The 13,841-nt window shown below is 45.1% G+C and overlaps 1 protein-coding gene across 2 annotated transcripts; it reads left to right on the top strand.

Moving 5' to 3' along the window:
* The first annotated feature begins 785 nt into the window (after positions 1-785).
* PSPH (phosphoserine phosphatase) lies at positions 786-10,982 on the top strand. 2 transcript variants are annotated; one of them, XM_054287345.1, is made up of 6 exons: positions 786-1,032; positions 6,320-6,478; positions 7,514-7,648; positions 9,101-9,246; positions 9,910-10,058; positions 10,798-10,982. In XM_054287345.1, exons 2-6 carry the CDS (start codon positions 6,339-6,341, stop codon positions 10,906-10,908), a joined length of 681 nt encoding a protein of 226 aa, XP_054143320.1. In that variant the 5' UTR covers positions 786-1,032; positions 6,320-6,338; the 3' UTR covers positions 10,909-10,982. The 2 variants fall into 2 exon arrangements, with proteins under 2 accessions (XP_054143320.1, XP_054143319.1); XM_054287344.1 differs by lacking the exon at positions 786-1,032 and having other exon boundaries at positions 6,304-6,478.
* Positions 10,983-13,841: the final 2,859 nt, after the last annotated feature.

Here is a 13,841-nt window from a genome sequence, read left to right as displayed (position 1 = left end):
AGAGCCTTTTCCCACGCCTTTCCCCTTTGCTGCCGAGCTTTTGCCAGCTTTGGATGGGATTTGTGTGTGTAGCTTCGCTCGGGGATGCACTAACAGCTCAAGCCAAGAGAAGATATTGGAATTTTAAATTCCTGAAAGGTGGCTGTGGTCAGGTGGGGTTGGGCTCTTTTTCCAGGCAGCACTGACAGAACCAGAGGACACAGTCTCAAGCTGTGCCAAGGAAAATCTGGGTTGGATGTGAGGAAAAAGTTTTTTACAGAAAGAGTGATAAAGTTCTGGAATGGCTGCCCGGGGAGGTGGTGGAGTCCCCATCCCTGGGTGTGTTTAAAACAAGCCTGGATGTGGCACTGGGTGCCAGGGTTTAGCTGAGGTGTTGGGGCTGGCTTGGACTCGATGATCTTGAAGGTCTCTTCCAACCTGGTCATTCTGTGAATTCTGTGAATTTTGGGACTGGGGAGGTGGTGGAGTCCCCATCCCTGGGTGTGTTTAACAAAGCCTGGATGTGGCACTGGGTTCCAGGGTGTAGCTGAGGTGTTGGGGCTGGGTTGGACTCCATGATCTTAAAGGTCTCTTCCAACCTGGTGATTATGTGATTCCTAGCTCACAAATCCTCCCTTCTCTCCCGAAAACAGGAGATCTCGTCGCTGATTTCAGCCAGGAGAAGCTCCCGATTGCCGCTGCCCGGAGCTGCCCGTGAGGGCTGAGCGAGCCCCCCGCGCCCTCCGCTCCCTGCCCGGCCTGGCCTGGCCCGGCTCCTCCCCTGGCCCGGGGCGGTCACACCTCTGCCGCCCTCGCTGGCAGCGAACAGCTTGCCCTGCTCTGCTCCCATGTGTGCGAGCACCTCAAACAAACCCCCCGGGCCGCCTGACTCAGCGCTTTATCAGGGGCCGAGCGGCAAAATGCGGCTGTCGTCCAGCGCAGCCCGTGCGTGGGGTTTGTGCCGCTGAGGGCTCAGCTGATCCCTCCCTGCCAGGCGCAGCCCGGAGCCTCCCGGCGGCAGCAGCAGCCACGGCCGCTTCCCTTCTGTATCCTGTAAGTCACCGGGATCGCGCTTTTCTCGCGGCTCGGAAGGGGTTGGAGTTTGGCTCGCAGCTCCATAACACAAGGGGGGTTTTTCCAGCAGGGAAAACGAGGAGGATCTTGTGCCTTGTGCTGCCCGGCTGGTTTATAACAGCGGCGTGAATGAATGATGCAATCGGGCACGGGGGGAGCAGCGGCGTTTTGGCAGCAGGGGCGAGAGGGGATTGGAGAGTTGGGAGGTGGATGTCAACATCCAACAGGTTCCTTCTGGCCTTTTTCACCTGCTTTTCGCGAGGTGTTGGAATGAGTTCGCTGTGAGGCACTGCTGTGCAGAGAATCGTGCGGAGCTGCGAGCAGCTCATCTCTTGACTCGCGGACAGCTTTGTGCCACTGCCTTTACAAACCGAGCAGGAGGTTAAAGCAAAACCCAAAATGAAATAGAAACCCAGGTATTTTAACAAAAAAACCTAAAAAAATGAAGAAAACCCAGGAGATTAAGGACTGAGTTTTCCTATTCTCAGCCTGCAAACCACAGAAAGTTATGTGTGGATGAGTCGAACTTCTAAAACTTGTATAAACACAAACACAATTTGCTTAAATATAAATAATCTGCTTAAATGTATCAGCTTTCCTCTAAAGCTTTCAAGACGTTGCTAATTCTGAGGATGAAAGCTCAGCACAGAAAAGCTGTGTCACTGTGTTATTCCCATTTTACAGACACAGGACTGGAAACAATGAGGATTAAGTGGTTTCTTTCAACTCATACCATGGAAACACTCCTGGGAATGTTCTTAGAAGCTGTAGGAGGAAAAGGTCCTGAAAAAAACTTTCAAGAACTATTTTCTCCAAATCCTTTGCTCTGAGCAGCAGTTTCCCTTCAAGGCAAAATAAACAGTTTAATGTGGTTGAACTTCTGTTAATGTTCAATGCTAAATGGGGAAGTGAATCAGAAATTGTTTGCAAACAAGGATATTCCTGAGTGCTGGGTAATATTTCATTAAGATTCACTTAATCTTCATTTTTGACAGCAATAAATGTGATCATCATGCAAAGTGGCAGCGTGGCAGCACTTCTGAAAGCTGAAATATGACAACAAGGGAGGTTTAGTCACAATGAGGGGTTTGAGATCTCATCAGAACCTTGCAGCCCCAGAACACCTGCAGTTCTGAGCACCACTCACTGCTCCCATTTGCATTTCCACATTGCCTGTGGGTACAGAGGATGGGGCAGTTTTTCCCCATGAGGCAAGTGCCCTTCTTTGAAGGGACAGCAAACAGAGAGGATTTCAGTTGTTTTCCTTTCCCGTGTGCTCTTACATAATTCCCCTGTTTGTGACTCCACCCTGTCTATTATGAAAGAGAATTATTTATTGTGAAAATATCTTTATTTTTTTTTAACAGCCTAATGAAACGCTTCATAGTCTGGAGGCAAGGAGATCTCATGAAAATTCCCCTTTTCCCTTATAATTTTCTTTTTTCTCCATCTTTATCTCAAGTTTCACTCTACCTCTTTCTCTCTCACTCTTTTGTCTTCCTTAGTCACTTCTTTGCCCAGTGTTCTTCTCTTCCCCATATTCTTCTTTCCAGCTTTTCCCCATGGTATTTTATATCAGACCTCTTGAAATGTTTGCTGCTTGGATGTTTTTCAGGCTAGGAATTGATTACCTACCTGAAATTCAGTGGCAGGAAGATCAGAGATTCTCTATCAGTGTTTTTCATGTGGAAACAGAACCCATTATTTTGTGGGAATTTCTTCCCATCTCATTAAAACATTTACACTTTAAAGCAATCAGATGCTCTGTATTTGGAATAATTAATCTCTGCCACTTATACAGGCCTGGACCACTGTGGAATATGAAATTGCTTTTTTCTGACTGCAACTGAGATTTGTCCATGGAAGGGTTTTACACAACTTTAATTCTTTTTGCTGTGATGGTTTTTGCAATTCTTCCCTTCCAGTTTGTCATTTTTAGACCACATAAACCACAGTTTGAAACTATTTTCAAAGAGGAATAAAGAGAGGACAGGGTTAATTCCAACTATGACTCCACAATAATTCTTCTTTATTTGTCCATCAAAGTGCAAAGTCCAGCACAGCTTTCATGCCATCATTGTCAGGGAAAGGAGCATGGGAAATGTGGATATCAGAGAGAAGGAAATGTGAACATTTCATCACTCCCAGCACACCTGTGGAGAGATAACCTTTTTCTGGGACGGATCAAAGCCTTGCATCCAGACCAAAATTACAGCTTGTCACTGAGCAATCACGTCACAGAGCAGTGTCCCTGTGGTCTTTGTGAGGTCCTGAGGATGAGGGAAGAGATGAATGTGACTCCATGTTCTCAGAAGGCTGATTTATTATTTTGTGATATTATATTAAAGCTGTTATATTATTATAGTAAAGAATACAGAAAGGATACAGACAGAAGGCTTAACAAGAATGATAATAAAAATATGTGACTGACTCCTCAGAGTCTGACACAGCTGGCTGTGATTGGTCATTAAGTAAAAACAATTCACATGGAACCAATCAAACAGTGACCAGTTGGTAAACAGTGTCCAAACCACATTCCAAAGCAGCCAACACAGGAGAAGCAAATCAGATAATGATTGTTTTCATTTTTCTCTGAGCCTTCTCAGCTTCCCAGGAGAAGCAATCCTGGCAAAGGGATTTTTCAGAGAATGTGACAGTGACGTGTCCCCACACGGTGCCATTGCCTCACAGGGTTACAGAGCAGCCCCAGGTGTGGCAATGGTGGCTTTGCATCAGCAGGGTGGCTGCTGGGACACACGGTGGTGACGCCAATGTCACAGCTGTCCTGGAACACGGCCCTGCTGCCTGGAAATCTGGGAGCTTTCACTGCAAACACCAGCACAGCTCTGCAGCCCAGGGCAAGTCAAGGCTAAAACAAACGTGCAATTCACGTGGCACCTGCCCAGGCAGTGCCAAGGCTGACCTCAGAGCTGGCCTCTGGCCACCAGGCCTCACCTCAGAGCTGGGTGCTGGCAGAGGGAGGTTCTGATGTCCACGAAGTTCTGATGTCCACGAAGTTCTGTTGTCCACAAAGTTCTGATGTCCATGAAGTTCTGATGTCCACAAAGTTCTGATGTCCATGAAGTTCTGATGGCCACTTCTATATGCTGTGCTGATAACTCATTTAACTAATTATGACTATTATATAACTATTATATATGAAGTTCTGATGTCCGTGAAGTTCTGATGTCCACTTTTCTTCTATATGCTGTGCTCATGGCTGATAGCTCATTTAACTAATTATGACTATTATATAACTATTATGACTATTATATAGCTATCAGTTACTCATGATAACGAATTTTTCTTACATGTCCAGTGCAGTCTTTGGAGAAAAAGATAAAACCCCACATGGCCTGCAGCAAATAATCCTTTAGTCATGGTCCTAAGGCTGGACTGGGGTTTTATGGTGTGCACCAAGGGCAGGGTTGTGCCAAACTGCAGTTCAGAGGGGCTCTGGAAAAGCCCTTTCCAGGGATATCTCCTCTATGCCACCACCCCCTCAAAGGCAGCAGAATAAACCCCACAAATGTCCTGTCTGAGCCTCTCATGTCACTCATTGTCCCTTGCTCATTGACCTCTCCTGCTTGTCAGGCAGACACAGCTCCTGGCTGTTCACAGCAGGTTCCACCACTCAGGCTGGGTGGTTCCTTGACACAGATTTCCACCTCCCCACAACAGATTGGAGCATTCCATGCTCAAGAGCACATAAAAGAGGTGTGTGCTCTACATTTGTAGTGATGATGGGAATTTTTCATAAAGCTTTTTGTGTATCCCAACATTCATCACGTCCTGAGAATAAACCCAAAGGTTCTTGTTCCTGCTTTGACCATTAGCGAGAGGAAAACAAAAGATGAAAGATTATAAAGACACCCATAATTCTTAAGAATGTGCTGTTTGATGGTGTTTTTTCCCTGTCACAGGAAAAGAACCTGCAACCCAGATCAATCATACAGGACATGTCCTGAGAGATGTCTGAGAGATTGGAAGAAACAAAAACTTCTACAAAAATCTGATAAGTGAGATAAATAGGCAGGTGTTGTTGGTATCTAAATTATAGATTAGTAAACAGTAAAATCCACACTGAATCAATTCCCCTATGAGAGCACAAGGTGAGTAGGGATGAGTAAGAAGAGATTTAAATCCTTAAGCTTCTGATCTGCAGAAGTGCTCAACATATTGAAGTGGGCAGATCTAAAAGGGTAGAAAAGAAACTTTTGTCATCAAAAGGGGTAGAAAATGGGACTATTATGGAAAGAGATTAAAATTATTTGTCAGGGACTATTATGGAAAATGTAATGTGTCATAGACATCTTTTATGGAAAATCCTTTCCTTAGGATTTTTCCTCCTGAGAAGCTCAGAGGCCTCAGGAACAAAATGTAAACATTGATTATCTGCTGCTGTGGAATGCAACAGGTGCATCTGTGATTGGTCTCATGTGGTTTTTTTTAATTAATGGCCAATCACAGTCAGTTGGCTTGGACTCTCTGTCCGAGACAGAAACTTTGTTATCTTTCTTTCTTTTTCTATTCTTAGCCAGCCTTCTGATGAAATCCTTTCTTCTATTATTTTAGTATAGTTTTAATGTAATATATATCATAAAATAATAAATCAAGCCTTCTGACACATGGAGTCAGATCCTCATCTCTTCCCTCATCCTCAGACTCCTGTGAGCACGCTCACAGTGATGTCTTGATGGGTTGAGAGAAGTTCTCAAGGGCCAAGGGTTTGATGGGTTTATAAAAGGCTAATCCCCAACGTTAATGGTCCAGTCTTTTATTAATGAGGATGTAAACCTTCCTGATTTAGAGACAACTACTCTTGATAGGTTTAGGGTAGTTTGTAATCAATCCTTAGGGCCTGGGTGTCCTGCAGCAACTGCTGTGAGAGATGAGAAACCAAGGTCCCCCTGATCTGAACCAGAGCCCTGCAACCCCACAGAGCTCTTGGCAGCCTGGTGCCTCAGGCAGTGCCAAGGATTGCAACCTTGAACCCACGAAGGGGCTGAGGCAGCAGGCAACAAATCAGCAGCAGCCCAGGGCTCCACGGCCCACCTGGAGCACGAGCTGACCATCAGTAGGCAGCAACAGCAGGAGCAAATCAGCAGCTGGGGCAGACTTCCACCACCATTCCCCCCTCAGGGATAAAAGCCCTGAGCCGCCTGCGCTCGGCCCTTGTCACCCACGCCAGAGCAGCAGCACCAATGGCTCAGGAAACAGTGCACTACTCCCACTCAGAGAAAGATTTCATCTTGTCCCCTCACAGTAAGAAGGCTCCCAAAAGGATGGCATCGCTGATGGAGCTGAAGGAGATCTTCCGCAGCGCCGACGCCGTGTGCTTCGACGTGGACAGCACCGTCATCAGGGAGGAGGGCATCGACGAGCTGGCCAAGTTCTGCGGGGTCGGGGACGCCGTGGCAGAGATGTGAGTGGGGTTGGGGAGCTCACACAGGGCCAGGCACTGTGAGCCATGGCTGGGGAGCTCAAACAGGGCCAGGCACTGTGAGCCATGGCTGGGGAGATCAAACAGGGCCAGGCACTGTGAGCCATGGCTGGGGAGCTCACACAGGGCCAGGCACTGTGAGCCATGGCTGGGGAGCTCACACAGGTCAGGAAAGCAGACTGAGCCATGGCAGAGATGTAAGTGAGGCTGGGAGGCTCACACAGGGCCAGGCAGAATGAGCCATGGCAGAGATGTAAGGCTGGGGTAGATCACACAGGTCAGGCAGAGTGAGCCATGGCTGGGGAGCTCACACAGGTCAGGAAAGCAGAGTGAGCCATGGCAGAGATGTGACTAAGGCTGGGGAGCTCACACAGGTCAAGCAGAATGAGCCAGAGGTGATGGAGCTGTGAGCATGGATTGGTCTGTGAGCATGGATTTGTCCTTTACAGTCATTTGGTTCTGTTGTAGATGGTTACAGTTTTTAAAGGGGTTGGGATAATAAGTGGATGGTGATGGGGTAATAAGTGGATGAAGATTGGGTAATAAGCAGGTAATAAGTGGATGAGGATGGGGTAATAAGTGGGATAATTAGTGGATGAGGATGGGGTAATAAATGGGTAATAAGTGGATGAGGATGGGGTAATAAGTGGGTGAGGATTGGGGTAATAAGGATGAGGTGACTTGGTTTGGTAATTGTGAGGCTGCCCAACAAAACTATCCTGGAATTAAATCTCTGTTAGTAATTTTGAATTAAATCTCTATTGGTAATTTTGAATTAAATGTCTATTGGTAATTTTGATAGACTAAGAGCAGCCCTCATCATTAAACTTGGCTAAGCACTACCAAACTTTATTCTGAATGAGAAACCCTTACCATGAGATGGAGGAGAGGGGACAGCACTCCCAACCCATGGCTGAGACTGGGAAACAGCACAAGCTGAAGCTTTTAGGAAAAGCTCTGTTGGATTCAGCTGAGGAATATGAAGTGTCCCTGATTTGGTGTCTGTCTGTGCCCCAGGACCCGCAGAGCCATGGGTGGCACTGTGACATTCAAGGCAGCTCTCACAGCACGGTTAGGTCTCATCAGGCCCTCCTATGAACAAGTGCAGAAATTAATATCTGACAACCCACCTCAGCTAACTCCAGGAATAAGGTAAGAAGAATTGAATTTTTTTTTTTTGAAGTATTCAGGAAGCAGATGGAATAAATAAAGCAAATTCAGTGTCATTAGTGATGCTGTAAGGCCACAGAGCTGGTTTGTGTTGCCTTTCCTGCTCCATCTCCATGCTGGGTGTGTGCAGAGCTTGGATCAGGAGCCTGGCTCCATGGCTAGTGGTTAAACATCCATGGAAAAAGAAAAGATTCTTAGATATTAACTGGCACCTTGGCTGCCAAGCTCAGATCCTGGCTGGAGGATTAAATGGCCATGGAAAAGAATCTGTTCAGCCTCTGGTTTTTCAGGGGTGATGGGACTGGGAGGAGATTTAATACCTCCCTAAATTTGGTCCATTCTGCGACTCTGTTACCTCTCTCTGACTCTGCTCAGAGCAGTTTGGGGGATCTATTGCTCAGAGCTACCTATTCTGAAGTCCCTAAAAAGATTAAATTAAAGCAAACACACATAAACATGTGTAACACACATAAATATGTGTATTCATTCATCCTGAGGTTTGGAATGAACATAAACTACTTAAACTGAAAAGCTCTGGGGATTTTTTCCCTATTCAAATTGTTTCTGTCCATTGAAAATAATTCCTTTACTACAAAATCTGACCATAGCTTCAAGTCTGAAATATTTTCAGCATATAAAAAGAGTTTTTGATGATCCTGTGCTTGTATTTTATCTTTTTTTTTTTTCTGTAGAAGACAGCTAGAGGTAGCTACAAAGAGAACATTGTTTTCTCAGGATCATGTGATTTTCCTTTTCATTCCTTCCCTTTCTTCCTCCTTTTCATTCCTTCCCTTTCTTCCTCCTTTTCTGTGTCCTGCTTTAAGGCTCTGCTTTGCTTTTCAGTCTTTATTGTTTCTGCTGGTCCTGCCACCCCTTCCCCTTGCTGCAGGCTGATCTTCTGCCTCCAGAGCCAAATCCCAAAACTCTGCACTGCCTTCAAGTCCTGCTGGCATTACTGGAGTCACAAACTTCTTTTTTTGATTCCTTTTCTGTAGCTGCTGCCCTCCTCTAAAGATGGCATCAATGTCCAGCATCTGGTGAACCAACTCTGAGCTAGAAAACATTTGCATTTTGCACTTTTCAGCCCACTTAGCATTTTGGAGCGGTGGTTTTCTCTCATCCCCTGCTTTTTGCTGCATTCCAGATGAGAAAAAAAAAAATAATTGAACTGGATCTGCTCTCACTTGTTCAAGGGAATTAATGTGAAAGGGGAAAGAAAACAGTTGTAGGCAGGGTTTGTTTTTGAGGAATGAAGTGATGGTTTTGTGCAGCTCTTGCCAGACACAGACAGAGAGGGAGAAGCTTTGGGCAGCAGAGATGGAAGGAGCACAGCCCAAACGAAGCTGGAATAGCACAAACACCCCAAACGAAGCTGGAACAGCACAAAGCCTGGCTCAGGGAGGATTCATTTCACCTTTGTCTGTCTCTTCCCAGGGAGCTGGTGAGCAGACTCCACCAACGAGGGGTTCAGGTGTTCCTGGTCTCGGGGGGCTTTCAGAGCATTGTGGAACACGTGGCCCTGCAGCTGAACATCCCCACAGCAAACGTCTTTGCCAACAGGCTCAAATTCTACTTCAACGGTGAGAGCCCCCTCCAAACTCCTCCCTCTGCTGATCAATGGCACTTTCCTGCTCCAGCTCTCAGATCTTGGGCTGCAGGCACTGTCCTGTTACCAATCCATGGAGGAAAATCACAGAACCTTACCAAAAACCAGCTCAGGGCATGCTCAGTGTAAGGAATGGAGCTGCAGTTACTTTTTAATTGCAAGCTGTGCCAAAGGTAAAACTCTGTACAGCTGCTGAGAGCAGAGTTTCATTTTCTCCTCTCTTCGAGTTAAAGAGTCCGTGACCTGAGGTGCTCTCCCAGCCCTCCCTTTCAGGGGCTTTGGGCCCTGGAGCTGCTCTGGGTTTGAAGCTCTGTCCCAGCAGAGCTGGAGGTGCTGAGGTTGTTCTTACTCAGGGTTTCCTACACTCTGCATCATCCTGGGTGCTGCTCTGGGATGTTCACACCAGAGTGGCTGGGAATGGATTGGTAGCACTGCCCACACTGGTTTTCCCTGAAAATGTCTCTATTTTTCTTTGAAACACTTGGGTGAAATCTCAGCCTTAAACTTACTGATTTGGGATGCTGTGCTGTGAGTTTTACAGGGCTGCATGCACTGAAATCAAGACCACAGACAGAGATTTTCCTTCATTTACCAGAAAATATCTGTATTTCCAACTTGTCCCTCCATTGTTTTCTAGGAGAATATGCAGGATTTGATGAAACACAACCAACAGCTGAATCAGGGGGGAAAGGAAAGGTTATCACTCATCTGAAAGAACAGTTCCATTTCAAGAAGGTGGTTATGATTGGAGATGGAGCTACAGACATGGAAGCCTGCCCTCCTGGAGTGAGTATCACAGAAACCCTGAATTCCTTCTGAGCAAATCCTTGGGGCAAAGAGAAGAGTGAGGTTTGGATTCTTTAATAAAAGAATTACCAGAAAGAGAACTTGTATAAATGCTCATGTCCCAGGGAAAGATTTTAATTCCATCTCTCCTTCAGCTCCATTCCCTACACAAAAGTCCCCCAGTACCTCAAAACTGCTCAGGATTTGTTTAATGCTTCCCACCTCAAGGCAAATAAATAGAAAAAAAAAAAAAAGAAAAAAAGAAAAAAAAAGTTGCAGTGGAAATTTTAAACCCTGCACTTTCACTGCAGGGGGTTTTGTGAGATGTAGAAATGATGATTGCTCTGGTTAATGATTGAGGACAGGGTTAAAGTTTGCTTTTGGTATCTCTGAGATGAGACAAACAGAGGTAAGATAAACAGGAGAGGGGTAATTGTGGGATGCTCATGCATGAGCCAATGTTTACCTGCTCTTGAATGCAATTGCATCACATTTACATCAGATTCTCAGTAAAATCTCAGTAAAATCTGAACAATCTGGAAGCTGCAAGGCACTGAGGAAAACCCCAATAACCAAAATGCTGCAGAATGAATCGTTAATAAATCTGAAAAATGAACATGCAAAGGAAAACAGGGCAGGGATTTTAAGATCCAATCTTAAAAGCAAATTTAATTACTGAGAAAAATTTAATTGCTCCTTCATGCAATAACCCATGTGCCCATTCCTTGTGTTTCTCCAGGATTGTTTCATTGGATTTGGAGGCAACGTGGTCAGAAATCAAGTGAAGGAGAAAGCCAAGTGGTACATCACCCACTTTGATGAACTGCTAAAGGAGCTGGAAGAGCGATAAATCCTCCTGTAAAATAATCTATTTAACACCTGTAAATCCATTATACAATGCCATTAAACATTTATTTGTTTGCAGATTTGTGGCCTGGAGTTTTTTAATGATTCTGGGAGTTGGGGATCTTCCACTGTGGTTCATGTAGCAAATGGCACCATGCTACTCAAATGGGTTGGAATAAAAATGGGGAATATTTTTAATAATTGGAAGAAATAAATTATTTACTTCCAAGGGAAGACTAAACATAGAAAATAAAAAGTTAAAAATACCTGAAGAGATTATCTCTTGGTCAATATTGCACATCTGTTGTTTCATCAGTAATGCTTTGTTTATTTTGGGTAACCAAAAAAGAACAAGGTCACAAACAAAAACTTTGCCTAATCAAGAATAATAACAGTAATAACAACAACACATTATTATTATTATTATTATTATTATTATTATTATTATTTCTTCAGGCTGCAGTACCTTTTACTGCCACAAACAATAACTTTGCCTAACCAACAACAACAATAATAATAATGATTATGATGATGATAATATTAATAATGTAATTCAGGCTGCAATTTGGCAAGTACCTTTCACTGCACATAATCCCAGCTGCAGATAAGCAGTGAACAGGTGGAAAACATCCCTAAATATCTCTGATTGCATTAAAATTATGGCCACAGAGAACCTGTGGTGTCACCTGTTACTCATCATCAGTTACTCAACCTGTCTGGGGCAGGAGCTGCAGGGAAATCTGAGATCCAATGTTCACCCCTGGCCAAGAAACATTTTCAGGTGAGGGACTGAGTGGTTCCCATTCTTCATCAAAATATTCCAATCAAACTCCAAGCTGCTGATTTTGGGAAGTGGTCCCAGTGTTTGTGGAATGTTTTATTCATTTCCAACCCACCCCCAGCAGCTGTAATGGCATGGGAGTGAATTCATCAACCTTTAAAGGAAATTCTGGGAAACTTCATTCCCTTCCTCTGCCTCCAGTGTGGATTAACCACCCCTAAACTCTGCCAGAGTTAAGCCTGACCTGTTCTAAGAACCCCTCTGAGCTCCAGCTGATGGATCCTGGTTTTTTAGGAGTCTCTTCAGTGTCTGATCCAGGAGAGCACACCTGGTAAATGCTGACAACTCTCCTGAGTATTTTTCACATTGTGGTAATTTCATTTCCCTGACTTGTAAGAATCTCACCTATGAGGATGTGAAAAGCTTTAGCAATGTTAAAATCCATCACACCTGCCCCTTCCTTCCATCCCCACCACACACAGGAGAAAGATGGGTAGATATGACATGATTTAATATTAAAACATTTCATATCTGCTGAGGTTTTTGTCTTCTAAGTGCTTACAAGGAGCCCCAGTATTTTTTCAGAAACTGAAATGTTGCAATTCTTTCACCCCACCATAAATTGCAGAAACAGAAACAAGTGATGTCCCTACCCTCCAAAATTTCCCATTTTCTCATGATAATCCCTGCTTTTGACAATTAGCACTGAATTTCTTTAATTTATGATGATTAAACCATGAGACAGGTGCTGTCCAGTCATTAAAGCAGCAGCAGCAGCAATTAAAGCAAACACTGGTTCTGTTCATTCTGTGAGGAGATGGGGACAGAGGAGTCACCACAGCCAACGTGAGGGCTGCAGCTCTCAGCGAGGCTGAAAAATGTTTTTGGTTTGAAGTTACAACAGCATTTAAATAGCAGAGAAGTAGAAGGGTTAAAAGAAAACAAATCCAGAACCAAACTTGGGATGGTTTTGGAGCAAGGCAGACATGTAAGAGCCCCAGAGAATCTGCAGAGGCTTCAGCAAACCCCACAAAAGCCAAGCAGACAATGCTGGCAGTGCTCCCCACAACTTCTGGGAGTGTTGAAGATGGAAATCCTTCCTGAGGGAAATCCCAGCCAGCTCCCAGGGCAGCTCCAGGACAATCCTGGCTCTGTTCAGGCAGGGCTGCACCAGCAGGGCACATCTGAGGAGTTTCTGCTCCCACTTTTCCCCTGTGCAATCCCACAGTTAGGAAGTGAAGGGGTTTATTTACTGTTTCTTTTATGGAATTAAAACCAGCAAATAAATAAGGAAATAAAAAGGAAAATAAATAAGGAAATAAAAAGGAAATAAGTCTGCCATGGAGCTGATCAGCTGCAGGGCACTGGGGCATGGCTCAGGGCTCAGACAGAGCCCTGCAAGTGAAGTTTAACATTCACAGCAGGAGCTGCTGCCACTCGGGGCTCTATGGAAACGTGGGGCAGTGCCAGGGATTTCACAACAGCTCTTTAGGTCACACTGCCTTGGAAAAAACACCAAAATGCCCCCCTCCCCTTCCACTGGAGACTGACCTCTAGCCCAGGAGGCAGCAGGAGCATTGCTGAGCTCAGGAGAGGCTCAGCTGTTTTGTCTGTGAAATAGTGGAAAATTCCCAGCAGGGAATAGAGCAGGGGGAGGCGAAGTTTCAGTGTCACAGATTTGCCTGGACACGTCCCAGCACAGAGGGGCAAAGTCTGGGGAGCAGCACAGGGCACACAGGGAGGAGCTGGGCTCCAGGTGGGTCTTTTGACCATCAGCCTTTACGAAAAGTTTTTTAATGTGATTATTCAATGAGGCAGAATTGCTTTAAATTATGTATCTGCACGAGGGACAGTCTGCAGCCTTCTCCAGGACAATTAAACTTGAATTTTAATTGTGTCATTGCAGTGGAATAAGAGTTGAGAGTTGCCAGAGGCTTTTCCAAGCACTGTCCCCACTTTTCAACCTTTGGGAAGTGATTTCAGCTCTGAACTGCAGCAGCTGTGCTGTAAGAGATGCTGAGGGATTGTTCTGTGAGAAATGCTCAGGGATTGCTCTGTGAGAAATGCTCAGGGATTGCTCACCTACTGAAATCAAGACAGCAGAGAGAGATTTTCCTTCATTTACCAGGAAATATCTGTATTTCCAACTTGTCCTT

The sequence above is a fragment of the Melozone crissalis genome, unplaced genomic scaffold, assembly GCF_028551555.1.
Source record: "Melozone crissalis strain CALT ecotype California unplaced genomic scaffold, PUWL_Pcris_2 ptg000057l_1, whole genome shotgun sequence".
NCBI lineage: Eukaryota > Metazoa > Chordata > Aves > Passeriformes > Passerellidae > Melozone > Melozone crissalis.
Note: the sequence above shows the minus strand (reverse complement) of the source record. Positions and strands in the feature narration are given on the sequence as shown.